The sequence below is a fragment of the Mobula birostris genome, chromosome 22, assembly GCF_030028105.1.
Source record: "Mobula birostris isolate sMobBir1 chromosome 22, sMobBir1.hap1, whole genome shotgun sequence".
NCBI lineage: Eukaryota > Metazoa > Chordata > Chondrichthyes > Myliobatiformes > Myliobatidae > Mobula > Mobula birostris.
This window is the reverse complement of record NC_092391.1, coordinates 26995476-27013575: the sequence shown is the minus strand read 5'-3', so window position 1 is coordinate 27013575 and position 18100 is coordinate 26995476. Positions and strand designations below refer to the sequence as shown.

The window sequence follows — 18100 nt, the reverse complement described above, 5'->3', positions numbered from 1 at the left end:
GCAATGTGCTTGTGAAGCTGTACATTCAATGCACCTGTATATATATATATATATATCTATATATATATAAGACAAAAAAAAACTGGACTTTGACTTTGGTTGTTAGACATGGAAGTGGGAAGTAACAGTGTGAACATGTTTCAAAACCAGCATGGATTTGTTCGAATACCATCTAGTTCAATATTGGACAGTTGCAAGAGTGGTCTAGTGTTGGTGGTCAGGGAGTTCTCTTTGAGGTGGGACAGAAGTTGTTCTCCCAATAACATGTTGACCTGTTTCTGTGCTGTACTTTTCTATGTCTCTATGGCTCAATATTTAATTGAATTGACTTTATTACTTACATATACATGAGGAGTAAAATTCTTTACGTTGCGTCTCTGTCTAAATGTGCAATGTGCAATTTATAGTAATTTATAATAAATACTATGTACAACAGGATAGTTAATTTAACATAGAAATACAATTGTATCAGCATGAATTAATCCGACTGATGGTCTGGTGGAAGAAGCTGTCCTGGTTCCTGTTTGTCCTGGCTTTTATGCTGCCGTACTGTTTCCCAGATGGTAGCAGCTGGAACGGTTTGTGGTTGGGGTGACTCGGGTCCCCAGTGATCCTTCGGGCCCTTTTTGAATACCTGTCGCTATAAATGTCTTGAATAGTGGGAAATTCACATCTACAGATGCGCTGGGCTGTCCGCACCACTCTCTGCAGAGTCCTGTGATTGAGGGAAGTACAGTTCCCATACCAGGCAGTGATGCAGCCAGTCAGGATGCTCTCAATTGTGCCCCTGTAGAAAGTTCTTAGGATTTGGGGTTCCATGACAAACTTCCTCAACCGTCTGAGGTGAAAGAGGCCCTGTTGTGCCTTTTTCACCACACAGCCGGTATGTACAGACCACATGGTAATGATGCTAACTAGAGCAAGCTTGGTGACGTGTGCAGGAGTAAGAATCTGTTTAGAGAGTTTCAAGCAAGGAGCACGTTGGCTCTGTATCTTCTAAGCAATCACTCATAACTGAGGACCATTTGCTTCCACTCCATTTCTGTGGCTCCAGAGGCACTGATGAGGCTGACATGGAACCCGTGGACTCAGCCACAGGAGAAGGAGGTGCATAAGAGGATAGGTGGGTGGGTAAGTGCTTAGTGAAGTGATGCACTCCTTAAGCTGGGCATCTGTACCCTCACAGAGAATGAACCTGAGGCCCTCAATGCCAGTTTGCCCCACTTGACCGGTGTGCACCAGGGATTCCTTTCAGTTTGTGCAAACGTTGCCGTTTTTCCAAAGAGGTTCTGAGAACAACCTTGAATCGCTTCATGGATCCAAAAAGTTCTTCCGGTCCAAGTGCTTGGGACAGGATGTCAGCTTCTGGAGGAGAGAGGGATCTCGGCTTGGTGAACTTTCTGGCCTGCTGTTGGAAACAATTTAACGTAAGTGGAACCTCATCGCTGGTGTTGTTGCTCTTGGAGAGGATGCTGTTGTTGGTCTCTCTATCCCACCAGCAGATTTGGAAAATTTTGCAGAAAGAGGATTGCTAATATTTCTTCCATGGCTTGAAGTGGGCGACAGGCCCAGTCTCAGAGGCAAGTAGGAGGGCAAAAGGAACCCCTGGTAGAGGTTTGAGGTGTCACTGTTTTACTCAGTGGCTGTGCTGATGGTGAATCTTATCATCCATGGCTGAGTCCTTGGCTTTGCTCCTTAAGCATGGGAAGTAGCTCATGACTTTCAGGGTTTTATTGTGTACTTTTATTGTCAGAGAGTGGTGTTGGCCAGAGGGGCAGGCTGGCTGAGGACCTTCAATTTGCAGATATTGTCTAATGGTCATCTCAAAATGGAGCACAACTATTGAAGTTCAAAATGGCTTTGGACAGTTCTATAGATTGGTTCTGATATACAATTGCTGCTGTAAAAGAGAGCATGTGGGTGGCTCAGCATGAAGGGTATGCTTGTATTTGGTTCGTCACTGTGTTTACAGGACCATGACCAATACACTGAGACTTGATTCTTTTCTCCTATTTATTAAACTCAGAACTGAACAGTGTGTTTAACTTCTGCCGCCCCGAATACCAATGCCTAACAAATGTATCTGTGGTGGATGGGAGTCCTTGTGTCTTTTTTAAAGAGATACAGCATGGCATGAGGTCCTCCCAGCCCAACGAGTCCACGTCACCCAATTACACTTCTTTCTATCTCTCTCTCGCCTTCCCTCCCTCCATCTATCTCTATCTCTCTCCCTCTGTCTCTCTATCACCCCCTCTCTCTCCTTCCTCGCTCTGTCTCTCTCTCTCTCTCTCTCCATCTATCTCTTTTTCCATCTATCTATTTATTCCTCTCTCTCTATCTCTTGTGGAATAGGCCTTTCTGGCCTTTTGAGCCACACTGCCCAGTAACCCCAATTTATTCCCAGCCTAATCACGGGACAATTTACAGTGACCAATTAACCTACTACCCCTTTGGAACGTGGGAGGAGACTGAAGCAGCAGGGGGAAATATGTGTGGTCACGGGGAGAACGTACAAACTCCTTCCAGGCGGCGGTGCTGTAATGGTGTTACACTAACAGCTCCACTGCCATGCCACACACTTCTTTAAGGGCAGTGTTTCCGTGCCATGTGCAGAATGGGGCACTCAAGGCCAGCGACACACAAAGGTGCTGGAGGAACCCAATGGGCCAGGCGGCATCAAAGGAGGGAAATGGCCAGCTGCTGTATCGGGGCCAGACCCCTCATCCATCCCTGTTGTGCCTTTGTGTGTTCCAGCATCTGCGACCTCTTCTGTGTCCAGTATGCAGGGCAGTTCCTGTCTGTGTTCCTGTCTTGTGTGTCCAGTATGCAGGGCAGTTCCTGTCTGTGTTCCTGTCTTCTGTGTCCAGTATGCAGGGCAGTTCCTGTCTGTGTTTCTGTCTTCTGTGTCCAGTATGCAGGGCAGTTCCTGTCTGTGTTCCTGTCTTGTGTGTCCAGTATGCAGGGCAGTTCCTGTCTGTGTTCCTGTCTTGTGTGTCCAGTATGCAGGGCAGTTCCTGTCTGTGCTCCTGTCTTCTGTGTCCAGTATGCAGGGCAGTTCCTGTCTGTGTTTCTGTCTTGTGTGTTCAGTATGCAGGGCAGTTCCTGTCTATGAATGTGCAGTGTGTGTATACTTAATTTCAAAAATGAACTTTAATCACAACTATATAAACAAGAACAAAAAACTGCAAAACTCTTTACATTTTTACTGTCATTTGATCAGTGCATTCAACAGCGTTACTTCAAAGTTCAAAGTGAATTTATTATCAAAGTACAAGTATGTCTTCATATACAACCCTGAGATTTATTTTCTTGCAGGCATACTCAATAATTGCCTAATTGAATAATAACCATAATAGAATCAATGAAAGACCACACCAACTTGGGCATACAAGCAGTGTGCAAAAGACAACTAACTGTACAAACACACAAAAAGAAATAATAATAATAATAAATAAATAAGCTATAAATATTGAGAACATGAGTTGAAAGTGAAGTGGTATTTTAATGATGGGGCAAGGGAAGCTAAGTGAAGTTATCCCCACTGGTTCAAGAGCCTGATGGTTGAGGGGTAATAACTGTTCCTGACCTGGTGGTGTGGGTCCTGAGACTCCTGTACCTCCTTCCTGACGGCAGCAATGAGAAGGGAGCATGGCCTGGGTGGTGGGGGTCTGTGGTGATGGATGCTGCTTTCCTGCGACAGTGATCCGTGAAGATGTGCTCAGTGGTGGGAGGGGCTTTATCTGTGATAGACCGAGATGGATGCACTATTTTTGTAGGCTTTTCCATTCAAGGACATTGGTGTTTCCATATCAGGCTGTGATGCAGCCAGTCAATATACCCTCCACTATACATCTACAGAAGCTTGTCAACGTTTTAGATGTCATGCTGAATCTTTGGAAGTAGATGCAGTGCCGTGCTTTCTGGGCCTAGGGAAGGTCCTTTGAAACGATAACACGGAGGAATTTAAAGTTGCTGACCCTCTCCACCTCTGATGAGGTCTGGCTCATGGACCTCTGGTTTCCTCCTCATGAAGTCGATAATCAGCTCCTTGGTCTTGCTGAGGTTGAGTGAGAGGTTGTTGTTGTGGGACCACTCAGCTAGATTTTCAATCTCCCTCCCATATGCTGATTTGTGACCTAAGGCGGTGCTTTTGTCAGCAAACTTGGATATGGCATTGGAGCTGTGCTGAGCCACACAGTCTTTCAAGTGTCAAGTGCGTAGAGCAGGAGCCACACACTTGAGGTGCACCTGTGCTGATGCAGACTGTGAAGGAAATGTGAGTGACTGGGGTCTGTAAGTGAGAAGATCAGGGATCCAATTGCACAAGGAGGTAGTGAGGCCAAGCTCTTGAAGCTTATTGATTAGTTTTGGGGGGATGGTGGTATTGAATGCCGAACTGTAGTCAATAAAGAGCATCCTGATGTATGCATCTTTGCAGTCCAGATTGTTCCAGGGTTGAGTGAAGGGCCAATGAGATGTCATCTGCTATAGATTTCAATCGCTTCTTTAAAAAGCCATGGTACCATTGCCATTCATGTAGCCCCTACAGAGAGACATCCTTCCCCTCTTCCAGGAGGGCGCCGATACCGTAGTGCGCCTGCGCACTGTTCCCAGGACAACGGGTGCCCTGAGTGACAGCTGGCAACGCGGCGCGCGTGGGCGGACGCATGGGTGCGTCACCCGCTCACGCCCCGCCCCCACCGGTTCGCACAGCCCCGACGTGGCACCTGCGTGGCGCCGCTGTGTGTTCTGGGAGACAGACGGACTCCGCCCCGCCTCCCCAATCGGTGGGAGCGGGGATCACTTCCGGTGGGGAGCCCGAGCGGCGGGAGCGCGGCATCGGCAGCGGCGCCATGGGTCACACCGATATCATGGGAGCGGCGGAGGACATCGCTGACCAGGTACCGGCCGGAGCCCCCGACTCTCCCCGAGATCGAGCCCCAGCCCGGTGGGAGGCTCGTCGGTTACCCCCCCACCTCTCCTCCCTCAGCTTTAGCGGAACTCCTAATTTAGTCAAAATAACGACCCCAGGGCTCTCCGTGGCCCAGCGTCCCGGCTCCCACCGCTCCGAGCCTCTGCTCTCTCTCCCCGGCCCAGGTTCCCCTCCCTCGACCCTCTCCTCCGGAATGCCGGCCGTCAAGCCTCAGCCCCTCTACCCCCGGCAGGGGACCCCAGCAGACGCCGCAGTGACGAGCTCCAGTTCTCGGCCGTCGTCCCCCCACCCTGCACGCTGTGCCGAGAATAAATCACCACCAATTTCATTGTAATCATAAAACTGTAAAAGAATAGCTTAATTACAGAAGGTAAAGTAATCTAAAGTCAGGTTTGCTATCACTGTGTCGTGAAACGTGTTGTTTCGTGGCAGCAGTTCAATGCAAGACATAAGAATTAAGTTACCAAAAAATAGTGTAAAAAAGCAACAGTGTAGTTTAGTGGACCAATGAGACATTTAGTGGTGGAGGGGAAGACTCTTACTAAATCATTGAGTGTGGGTCTTCAGGCTCCTGAACCTCCACCCCGGTGATAGTAATGAGAAAAGGGCATTCCTGGAGAGTGAAGCTCCTTAATACCGAATGCCTCCTGAATGAAGATGATGGGGAGGGTTGTGGCCATGGTGGAGCTGGCTGCGTCCAAAGCCCTTGCAGCCTCTTTCTATCCAGCACTTCCATACCAGGCAGTGGTGCACCTAGTCAACGCTCTCCATCACACATCACCACCACAGCAATAAATTGGTTTATTATTATCACGTATACCAAGGCACATTTGAAAAAAAAATTGGTTAGAATTCCATACAGATTATTTGACAACACAAGGTAGTACCAGGGAAAAGCAAAACTGAATGCAAGATAAAGTGTTACAGAGAAAGTGCTGGGTGAATAGACAATACCTTGCAAAGAACACATAACAAGGTAGACTATGAGGTTTAATAGATTGCTTTATCCTTTTATGTGTATATTTTCTAATTTTATAGAGTTTGCTGATATAGATCTACCGTTTTTAAACTCCAGTCTCACATTGGAATCCCAAATGTAAACATACCCTTATCATTGTAGTATCTTCTAACCTTCAGAGTGCTGTGGTTCCAGTTTAACACCATGCATTGGAATGTTATATTGGCTTATTGTGACTGTGACAACGCAGTCTGGTTCAGACTTTGGTAATCCATTAACAAATATACCTCAAAGTCACAAATATGCAAACTTCAAAAGAGAGTGGAAAAGCAAAATCCTGCAGATTGCTGGTGTTCTGAAAATGCTGGATGTGCCCAGATGCGATGAGAGAAACACAGTTAGCATTTCACGTCAATATCCTTGGAATAGTATGGAGAGTTAAGTGACATCAGTGAACTCTAGCAGAGTGCCAATTGTTAGAGTCATGTAGCTCTACAGCACAGAAACAGGCCGTTAGCCCATCTAGTTTTATTGAACTTGCTCCCTGTGTATTTGTGGAAATATCCTAATGACACTGAGATATGCCCTCATTGGCTACCTACACAACTGCAACGTTTCTCAGCCAGTGGCAGTACTTAGAATACAAGAAAGGCAACAGTTTAGCTTGCACACAGCTAGGCACATGTACTGATTGGCTAAGCTGGTTTCATTGAGCGTGGCTGGAGGACAATCTTTCTTGCTGCTGTTCAAGTTTGTTCTTAGGAGTTGCATGCATTTTTAAAGAGGGCAAATGGTCCCATGAAAGGGTGAGAGCATTTTTAGTTGTTCCATTGTCCCTTCAGTATTGAAACAGGATCTATGTTTCACTTGGAGGGCAGTGAAGCTTTGATTACATGCTCGAGTTAAAATTAAGGCAATTTACAGAGGTTCTTGCTGACCCATTCTGCCCTAACTTGGTACTATCCACAAGAAAGACATTTAAGATCTTTTTAAATTTCTGTTTTGCAAAAATGGCGGTTGAGCATTTAGGTAAGTATTGATTGCTTAAATAATATCTCTGCTCTCTCAGACTTTACCTTTCCAGAGTGAGCAACGTAAATGTCACTCAATTGGATGGAATTTTTTAAAAAGCGTAATGTCTTAGAAAGCAGCAGCAATCTGTAGTTCGGTGGCTCATAATGATCTCTAGCAAACAGCATTTTCCTCATCTGTTGTAAATTAATGAAGTGAAGAATTCCATTTGTTGTCATACCACGAGCTGATACTCCATCCAAGAGAAGAACAATAATGATTTTCCCCTGTTGCACTAAGTTCCAAGGAGCTGTTTACAAATTTAAATATTGTTTTTTTTGGGGGGGTAATTATAGCTGACTCAGCCATTCATAGAAATAATTGTACAGTTCTTTAATAATATTGGAGGGTTGGCTTCCAAATAACTTAAAAGCAGGAAGGTATGATTTAATAAAATTGTAGCTTGATTTTTTTTAAAGCTAGTACTTTGGAAGATTATAAAGCTGTACTTGAAGTTTGTAAAGCTCCAATAAAGCCAAAAGTCTGCATGGTAGTCCCTGGGATTGAAGATAAACTGTTTGCACAACACTTCAGAATTCTGAGGTAGTCACTGGTGTCAATGTGGACTAGCTCCACCCTTCAGGATAAATAGGAAACCTTTCACCCTACTTCACCTCCACTCCAGAACCAAGTCGTCCCAGTGAGGCCTCAATACTGAGCTGCTTGTGCTTGGAGTTGGACTCCAAGTCAATGGTGTCTCGGTTTGCTCAAGTCTTGCACTGCAGAAGAAACGTCTGTTACCAGCATACGTCTCCTCTATAGCACCCAATTCCCAAAATAAAGAAGCAAGGTCAGATTTCAATCAATGTGGAATGCTTCCCAGATCTAAAGGGAAATCGCCCAGCGATGGCAGACATTACTGATGCGATTCAATACCTGCAGTATTTCAGGAAAATAGTTCTTGAAGATCAAGGTCTCAATCCCAGTATGAAACTCTCATTCTCCCTGGACACCAGTGATTCTGAATGCTTCGGAGATTTGTACTCTACACCACACAATACACAGCTCTGGAATGGTACCACAAGTGAACACATACTCTGCCAAATCTTCTGAATGACTGGGGAACTCACAGGAAACTCACATAGACGCCTGAAGGAGCAGATCATCTCATGAGCTACCAGTGTGGCTCCCACTTTTTTAAATTTTAAAGAACCATTTTATCCGAAATTAAATTATATACAAATGACCTGTACTGTTGTGTGTTCTAATAAACTGAGTCAGTACATTCAGTAGTGTTAACTTACTTTTTTTTAATGAACATGGCACCATTACCACTCATCTGGTTCACTGGGCTGATGCAACGTTTAAATATTTGAGGGTGTCCCCACCCATTTCAGCTCCTCCACATCCAGTAGCAGAAGAACCCTAAACTGTGGTCCTTCCCCACTGAGTATTTACAATAGCTGCTGTGATGAGAATACACATAAAATTAAGATGTTTGCTGGCCTGGGTTGGCATCAGCAGTTGGTCTGCCACCTGTCCTCAGGGGGAAGGAGAGATAAGGAACAATGAAGCAGCATGTGGAGATGTTAATGAAGGAGCCATCAGTCTGAGTATTGCCAAGATTGGCTCCCCCTTTGAACCCTGAACTGTTTGAAGTGATGGACAGGCGATACCCCAGCAGGGGGATAAAAAGGGACAGGTTTGCTAAGGCAGGACACACGACACCCCAGGTAATGAGACCCTGGAAGCGGTGCGCCTCTCACGAGTCGGTGGGAAGTACCGGACAACGCACAGGGTGGAAAGGTACGATTAGCGGGAACCCGGTGTGTGTCCACCCTTGCTTGGGTGCCGAGTTCACTGCAGAGGATCGACTGCATCTGGAGGAGGGGTCACAGTCGGTGACCTCAGGTGACATCACCAAGAACCTGCCCAAAAGCTGCTTGTGAGCAATTATCGCCGGTCTGGGAGTGGAAGCTGTTTCTGAATGATCAGTCGTTCCAGTTCTCTCTCTCTCTCCCCCAACGTTGTCCATCGCCATGGCAATGATTACTGCGCACTGAACTACTAAATTGGACTGAACTTTGTGTCACTTTGAAATTGGTCATTTATCCCTAGACAACGATAGAGCTTGATTGATGCTGTTATCTTAATTCTGTGCACATGTGTGGTTATCATTGCTGAACTGTTGCATTTATTATCCTTTCGATTACTGTGTTGCTTGTTTCTTTAATAAAACTTTCTTAGTTCTAGTAATTCAGACTCCAACTGAGTGGTCCATTTCTGCTGGTTTGGCAACCCAGTTACGGGGTACGTAACACTGCACTGAGATTCAAGCTGTCTCTCAGCACTGGAATGGCCAGTCAGCAGCATTTGCTTACAGACATTTCGCTGTGCTGGAAGACCACCATGTTTCCAACCAAACTGTCTTTCAGTTGAGTTGATGGTCTTTCTGCAGCAGTTGAAGTCCCCTCTGTGTGTCTCTGGAAGCAGCCCCTAATTCCGAGTCCCGTGTTACACAGCTGCTCAGGATAAACTGTGAGGAGGATTCTCTTTCATCACCTCAGCCCGTGGAACTGAAATTGAAGGAATGTCCTTATCCCCGAGGGGCAATCAATAAGTTGATTTTTCTTTCTGTCGATATTGCTGAGAGTGTATTGATTTGATCACCAGCATATTGGAAAAATTGGCCTGTCCATTTCATATTTTAAGGCAAGGACTGTGGTTGAAATGTTAATTTTGTGATAACGAGATTTGAGGAGGTGAATGGAATACAAATTGTTCCTCATGCTACTGCTCATTGCATACGTTTACCAGTTCGGTCCTGTTTTAGTTCCCTGTGTTTACAGTGCTATCCCTGCGTCGTGGAAGGAGACTGGTAATTCCGTAGATAGCTGGTTGGTGGGGTCAGAGAGATGGATTTGTCTCAGTGGAAGTTGCAGGTTACAAACACTGTTTGCCAGAATTCAAACTCAGCAATCAATTGAAGTAAAATGATCAGCTCACTTTAATCCCAAAGGTATGATGTTCGGTTAACTAGCTTCTGTTAACAGCTCCTAATGGAGGGAGTAGCAGGCAAAACAATGGAGGGTTGGGGAAGTTGAATGTGCTGTGAGAAAGAAAACAGTGGTGGAGTGAGATACTGGTGATGCTTTCTGGCTTTACTAGTCAATGTAGACTTGTAAATTGTTGGTTAATTATTATCACATGTACCAAACTTGTTTTGCATATCAATTCTTTACCACGGGCATTGATGTATGCAAGATAAAACAATAACTGCAGAATAAAGTGTTACTGAGAAAGTGAATTGCAGGTAGGCAAATGGTGCAAGGCCATAATGAGGTAAATTATGGTCAGGAGTGTGCCATACATTGGGGAACAGCAGTACATGCTTTCAGGTTGGTGTATCTTCTGCTCAGTGGTAAGAAGCAGATAAGGTGGATTGGGGAAATCAGGTTGGTGCTGGATCATGGGAAGGAATTTGCAGAATGACCATAAATGGCTTTTTAGAGCAGCCTGTAGTTGGACACACTTGGGAGAAAAGGAAATGTTGGATTGGGTGTTGTGTAATGAAGCAGATTTGATTAGAGACCTTAAGGTAGAGGAACCCTTAGGAGGCAGTGATCATAGAATTCATCCTTCAGTTTGAGAGGAGGAAGGCCCCGAGTCCTCGGCTTTGCTTGTTGCTCGGTGGCCAGGGCAGGATTGAAGCGCTCGGCAGAGATGGTGCTCAGTGTCGGAGGCTCGAAGTTTTTGGATGGACTCAGAGTCAGACTGTGGTCGAGTGCTTCCAGGATGCTGCATCGGCAAGTTTGCGGCGCTGGAAGCTCATGGCAGGGAGAGTTTCTCCCTTTTACCATCTGCGTGAGATGTTGGGGCTATCGGGACTTTGAGACTTTTTTTTTTACCGTACCCATGGTCTGCTCTTATCAAATTACGGTATTGCTTTGCACTGTTGTAACTATATGTTATAATTATGTGGTTTTTGTCAGTTTTAGTCTTGGTCTGTCTTGTGTTTCTGTGATATCATACTGGAGGAACATTGTATCATTTTTTAATGCATGCATTTCTAATGACAATACAGAATTACATTGGAGTAAAGGTAAAGAAAGGAGCTGGCCAAAGTTGATTGGAAGGAGTGATAGTATTGCAGCAATGGCTGGAGTAACCCAGTAGATGTAGGATTCGTTCATTCCAAAGAAAAAGCATTCTAAAAAGAGAATGACGCAGTTGTGACCAATAGGGTAAGTCAGAGAGGGCATACGGTGTAGCAAACACTCGTGAGAAGCTAGGGGATTGAGAAACTTCTTTTAAAAAAAAACAATAGAGGCAACAAAACGACAATGAGAGAAAATGTGATGTGTAAGTCAGTTGGCCAATAATATGAGTTTTTTCAGATATATAAACAGTAAGAGGCAAGAGTAGGCATTGGACTATAGGAAAGTGCTGGAGAGGTAGTAAATAGGGGACAAAGAAATGGTGGGCAAAATGAATAAATATTTTGCATCACTGTGGAAGGTAGCAGCAGTTTGAGAGTGTCAGGTGGCAGAAGTGAGTATAGATGTTATTACTAATGAGAAGATGCTTTGGAAGCTGTAAGTTCTGAAGGTGAATAAGTCACCTGGACCAGATGGACTACACCTCAGGTTCTGAAAGGGGTAGCTGAATAGATAGTGGAGGCATCTTTCAAGAATCACTAAATTATGGAGTGGTTTTGGAGATCTGGGAAATTGCAAATGTCACTCCACTGTTCAAGAAGTGAGGGAGGCAAAATATGGGAAATTATAAGCCAGTTAACCAGACTTCAGTGATTGGCAAGATGTTAGTCCGTTACTATGGATAGTGTTTCAGGGTACTTGGAGATGCACAGTAAAATAGGCTGAAGTCAGCATGGCTTCCTTAAGGGGAAATCATGCCTGAGGAATCTGCTGAAATTCTTTGAGGACATAGCATGCAGGATGGACAAAGGGGGGTCAGTGGATGTTGTTTACTTGGATTTTCAGAAGGCTCTTTTCCACATGTGAGGCTGCTGCATGCGTGAAAGCTCAGCATCAATGAGTCTTGCATGCAAGCATGCCTGTTTCAGTGCACAGAGGCGGGGAAATGTTGAAACGTGTTGATGTTTAATCTTTAACTTGTCAATCAAGTTGTGTTGATGTTTGTGGCCAGCAGAGAGCAATCTCCTTATCATATTGCAGTATAATGTATCCACAGCTGAATTCTCTACAGTTTTCTTCATGCAAATTTAAGCGCCATGTGTGGTTTCAAATAAGCTCCTCCTGATCTCTCTTTTTACTGGAGCAAGTATTTTAAAACTAACTCTTAAGAAGAAAAATGCAGGATGCTTTCATTCTTAAAGAGAAAAAAAGTAGTTGTTGGAAATCTGAACTCAAACAAAAAGTGCTGGAAAAGCTTAGCAGTTCAGTAACATTTATGGAAAGAAAAATGGTTGATGATTTGTGTTTGTGGTCCTTCATCAGAACTGTTGAAAGGTCACAATTTCAAAATATTGATTCTATCTATGATGCTGCCTGACCTGCTGAGTTTTTCTAGCATTTTCAGTTTTTATTCCATTCTTGAAGTGCCTTGCATAATGTTAGTCTCCCCAAAAGACTTTACCAGAGAACTACACGCATTAAGTGTTACCTCTGTTATTATCTCTGCATTGATTTCTGTTTGTATCCTAGTTTTCAGATAACTCCCTTTTTCATTCCCTTAAAGCATAGAACCCTCCCCCCCCCCCCCCGCCACCCCATCACCAGCGAGCATTGCCTTCATTTGACTCCACAAAAACTTACCTCTTGGGCCAAACTTTGTTTTTCGACTTTGTAGAGCTCGGTACTGAATAATGCTCCTGTGAAATGCCTTGGTAATTTGTACTTCATTAAAAGGTGCTATGTAGTTGGAATTATTGTTGAGTTTGTTGTTGCTTTACTTGGTGTTCTTGTGCTTGAAATTGTTGGCAGAGGAGGGTGAAATAATAAATGATTTTGTTTATCGAGCACTTTTCATCCAGATGTGATTCAAAGTGCTGCATCTTTAAGTGCAAACATGAAAGTTTAAATGAAAAACTAAAAATAAATATGAAAATAAAAGACCAGGTTGTTAGTTAAAAAGCAAGATTAAATAAATCGGCTTTGAGCTGGCATTTCAAAGTGTCAACTGAGTCTGCATCCCTTACTGTTTTAGGTATTGAATTGCACTGTTTAGGAGCATAGTTCAAAAAAGCTGCCCTGCTAGTTATCTTTTGAGGGAAATTGTTTAATTTTAAAAGACCAACCAAAGAAGACTTGGAGAGCTCACGCAGGATTATAAAACAAAAACACTTCTGGGATGTACTCTTGATCCCGCACCATTAAGAGCTTTAAAAACAAGTAAGAGAACTTTAAAATCAATTGTAAAAGTTCCAGGAAGTCAATGTGGAGTAGGTAGTATGGGAGTGATATGTTCCCTAATCCTGGTTTTGGTTAAAAGTAGCGTCCTGAAAGAGTTGATGTTTATCAGTAGGTTACTTTGGAAGGCCAGCATAAAGGAGTGAATTAGTTTTTCAGCAGCATTACGTGACAGAAATTAACATACTTACGCAATATTTCTTAAGTATAGAAATGCTGCTTTGGTTACTTTGTGAGATTTAAAATTCAAATCTGAATCGAGGGTAACACCCAGGCCAGTTACTTCTGATTTTACAGAGGAGCCGATTTCCCAAGTTTATCTCTTTTGGCTTTGGGACCAACCAAAAGTATTTCAATTTTTATTTTTATTGCTCGTCCATTTGTTTATAGCAGCCGTACCAGAAATCAGAAAAGGTAGGGTGTTATCACCATCAGGCTCAACCGAAATATACAAACGTGTGTCATTTGAATAACTGTGGAAATCAAATTTATGCTCTCTAATGATGTCTCCAAAAGGGAGCGTGTATAAGGAGAAGAGCAGGGGACCAAGACAGCTTCCCTGAACAACACCAAAAGGTACATTATATCTTAGAGAAGTGGTCTCCAAGACAGACAAGAAATTCTCTTCAGGAGAATTAAGCAATTAAGAGCACTACCAGAGAGGCCAACCCAGTTTGCTTAGCAATCTTGGAGAATGTTGTCAGTCGTGTTAAAGGCAGCACTTAGATCTCGAAGAATCAGAACTGAGACTGTTAGCGTCAGTGCTGAGCTTAACAGCGCTGGCGGTTTTGGTAAGGGCAGTCTTTGTGCTGTGGTTTGCTCTAACACCTGACTGAAACTTTCCTAGAATATTGTTCTCAGAGTTGGTTTAAAATGACTTTCCCAAGAACCTTGCCTGGGAAGGGAAAATTTGATACAAACCTGTCCTTAGCTCATATCTCATTGTCAAGGTTTAGCTTTTTAAGTAGAAGTTTGACAGTCACAGTTTTGAAGGCATCTGGAAAAACTCCAGTTAATGATATTCCTGGCAGTCCTCAAAAGGTGTGATAGGGTCGAGTCAGCAAACAGACTGTTTACTTTTATAGAGTTCTCAGTCAGAAATACTTGTAATTTTGATGTGGCTGCCATCTTTTTAAGAGGTTGGCTGTACAGGTTTCTAGTATCTGTAGTTGTACTCTTGCTAATGGAAATAATTTTGTCGATTTAAAAAAAATTGCATTTTATGGCAGATGCTTGACTGACATTACAGGCTGGGCAGGGTCAGCAGTTGATTTATAGTTGAGAACAACATTCTTGAATCACTGCTATTCTCTATAATCTTGGAAAAATTGGCTCTTCTTGCAGAGCATATAGCAGCATTAAAGGAGCCTAGTTTATCCTAGAAAATATTATGGCTGACTTCTAGTCCAGTTTCCCTTCACCTTCTCTTAACACTTTGCAGGATCTTGTGGGTTTTCACTGTGATCTCTTTGTAACCCCAAGTAGGGCCACTGTGTTTAATATGATTGGGTTACTGCTGAAAGAATCAACCATTTTATTGCCCAGTTTAAGTCACATGCGTTAGATAAACTAGCCAGCTCAGAGAATTTGTTGCATTGCAGCATGAAGAAACATTTTTAAATAGTAATTTCTGTGGTCTTGGTTCCAGGCAGGAGGGCATCAAAAGGTATATAAAAATGATCAGAGAAAGTGGTATCAGACAGACATTAATAGTATTTCCAAATCAATGGGCCGGCTCAGTGACATGCTGGGTAGGATCTAGTCTGTCTTTTAAGCTCATGAGTTCAGCCACTACAGAGTCTGCATTTGAGAGATCATTCATATGAATATTGAAATCACCAGAGATGAGAATCCTGTCATAATTCAATGTAATAGAGGATAAGAGTTCTGAGAGAAAGCAAGCGTTGGATTTAAGAGGGCAATAAATGTTAACGCAGAGGACAGCATCTGTACCACAAATTTCCATACACAGTGTATTGTTATCTAGATGCAGCTCCAGCTCTCCGCAGAGCAACAGGGCCTTTTGGGTGGATTTGTTTACTGGGGAGTGACTTGTTTACACCAGTAGGGAATTCCTACCTCTGTTGCTCTTTTCCAGAACATGTCTTCAGATGTTGAAGTGGCCTTTGATATGTGCTGAGTGGAATTAGGTGAGGTTTTCTTGGTGAATGGGAAATTGCATCTGATAATAAACACAAGAGATTCTGCAGATGCTAGAACTCCAGAGTTACAGATTTCAGTGGCAGTTAGGCAGCGTCTGTGGAGTGGAATAAAGAGCTGACATTTTGGGTCGAGACCCTGCTCCAGCATTTTGTCTCTGCATCTGATAACACTGCGTTTCAGTAATGGGTGATTAGGTCTGTCACAATAACATTGGGCTTTGGTGCTATGATTCAAAAACCTGTTCATTTATAGCACTGGGGTATTGTCTTGAAGGGCTAGGAGCTATTGCAATAAAGTTTTAAATTTTCCTTGCTCCAATTTATATTTTCCAGTTTCTGCGAATGACCAAACAGTATCTGCCGCATCTTGCCAGATTGTGTCTAATAAGCACCTTCCTGGAGGATGGAATTCGTATGTGGTTTCAGTGGAACGAGCAGCGGGATTACATTGAGGTCACCTGGGGTTGTGGCTACTTCTTGGCTACCTGCTTTGTGCTGATTAATCTATTCGGGCAATTAGGTAAGCGACAGCTAACTACCCTTTTTCATCTTTCCCATGATGTTTTTCATTTTGTTCTATTTATTTCTTTGTTTTCCATTCCCCAGGGGGATGCATCCTGATATTAAGTAGAAATTTTGTACAATATGCCTGCTTTGGACTATTTGGAATTATAGCATTACAGGTAAGCATTTGAGGTAGCTAATGCTTTTTGTTGGTTTGCATCGGAGACCAGTAGCTGAAGATGTGATTCCGTTGACCCCTTTCTATAACCTCCAGTGCTCCTGGAATAAAGAACATCTTGATGTTTAGGTACTTCCGTCCCTTTCCACCATCAGTGAGGACCAGTGAGACCTCCAGTTGCTCTGCCTCATTGGGCCAGACCTTGGTGTTCAGAAAGTCAGCATCTCCCTCAATAGAAGATATTTCTTACAGAAAATAAATCTCTTATTTATGCATGTGCTCCGTGCCACGTGTTGATCCATCATTCCTCTGATTTTATTCACAAATACAAGATTTCTTCCTTAACCCGAAGGCACAAATTGGCTTTTGCATTGCCTGGTTGTAGGGGAGAAGGGTGAGGAATGGGAAAGGGATGAATCCAACAATCTCTAATCCACAATCCTTCCTTCGTCTGCCATGCCACATACAAAGGTAAATTGTAAGAACCTTTTTCCCCACCGAGGGATTTTCTTGAGACGAGGGCATAGGATTGAGGTGAGATTCATGGGGGGTACTGAGGAGAAATTGTTTTCACACAGAACTTGAGTCTGAAGCATGCTGCCTGAGGGAGGTGGTGAAGGCAGATCTCTTCAAAACATCTAAGCTTCTAGACGAGCTCTTGAATTGCCAAGACACCAAAGGCTATTGGATCTAATGTGGGAAAATTAGGTTAGTATAGATGGGTACAATGGTCAGCAAGGATACGTAGGGCTGAGGGGCCTGTTGCATATGATTCTGTAATATAGGGGCATTTATAGGAACAGGACCTTAGTTCTGTTCTTCTGATCATTCAGTTGGTGACTACACAATCTCAACTGCTCCGCTTATTCCCTAATAAACTAGGAAGCCATTTGACCCAACGAGAGTCCCAGCTCTTGTAACAATCCTAGTTGCTATCTTGTAACCTATTCTATCTCAGGTCCCCACAAACTCCCTGCCACTCACCTCCAGTAGAAGTAATCTTACGGGGTCATTTAGTCTGAATTGTATGCCTGCCTTTGGGAAGTAGGAGGGAATTGGAGCATCCAGAGGAAACAACACAGGTGTTGGAAGCTGGGTGGCTGGAGTAGTGAGGCAGCATTTCTGTCTGCTGCACGACTGGGCTGCCCAGTGCTTTCCGACTTTAATAAGCTCACAAGCTCTCGGAGCGGAATTGGACCATTCAGTCTACTTGGTCTGCTCCGCTATTTGACCATGGCTAATTTATGTTCTCTCTCTACCCCATTCTCCTACTTTCTCCCTGTATTGTTTCACGCCCTTACCGACCATGAGCATATCAACATTCACCTTAAATATACCCAATGACGGCCTCCACGGCCATCTGTGGTAATGAATTCCACAGATTCACCAACCTCTGGATAAAGAAATTCCTCGTCTCTGTTCTAAAAGGACATTCTTCAATACTGAGGCTGTGCCTCAATATTTGATAGGTTTTAATGAGGACCACCCCCCATTCCTCCCGCTTATCTCCCCCCCAATCATTCTTCTAAACTTCAAATACAGGCTCATCAAGCGCTCTTCACATTAACCCTTCCATTCCTGGATCATTCTCATAAACCTCCTCTGGACCCTCTCCAGTACTAGCACAGCCTTTCTTAGATGTGGGGTCCAGAATTGCTCAAATATTCCAAATGTAGTCTCAGTAATACCTTAAAAAAAAAGTCTCAGTATTACGGCTCCACGTTTACTTTTGCTCCGCTTAAAATGTGAAACTTGCAAACGTTTATTGACTTGGTACATGGTTGCTGGGTAGTTAGCTTATCACGTTATAGTCCCATCAATCAGCAATTGTTCAGTTCCAATCTGTAAAAAGCTTGTATTGCTCGTGTTTCCTCCCTTATTCCAAAGATGTATGAGCATGCTCTGGTGCTGATTTGAATTGATGCATGTTTCGATGTACATGTGACAAATAAAACTCAGCTC

The 18100-nt window shown here is 43.6% G+C and overlaps 1 protein-coding gene across 1 annotated transcript in view; it reads left to right on the top strand.

Moving 5' to 3' along the window:
- The first annotated feature begins 4722 nt into the window (after nt 1-4722).
- The window catches only part of surf4 (surfeit 4), a 20105-nt gene continuing 6727 nt past the window's right edge, over nt 4723-18100 (top strand). The window contains exons 1-3 of the mRNA XM_072240433.1: nt 4723-4901; nt 15790-15976; nt 16063-16139. Coding sequence (XP_072096534.1) covers nt 4854-4901; nt 15790-15976; nt 16063-16139 — 312 coding nt within the window. The 5' untranslated portion in view covers nt 4723-4853. The remainder of the gene's footprint in view (nt 4902-15789; nt 15977-16062; nt 16140-18100) is intronic.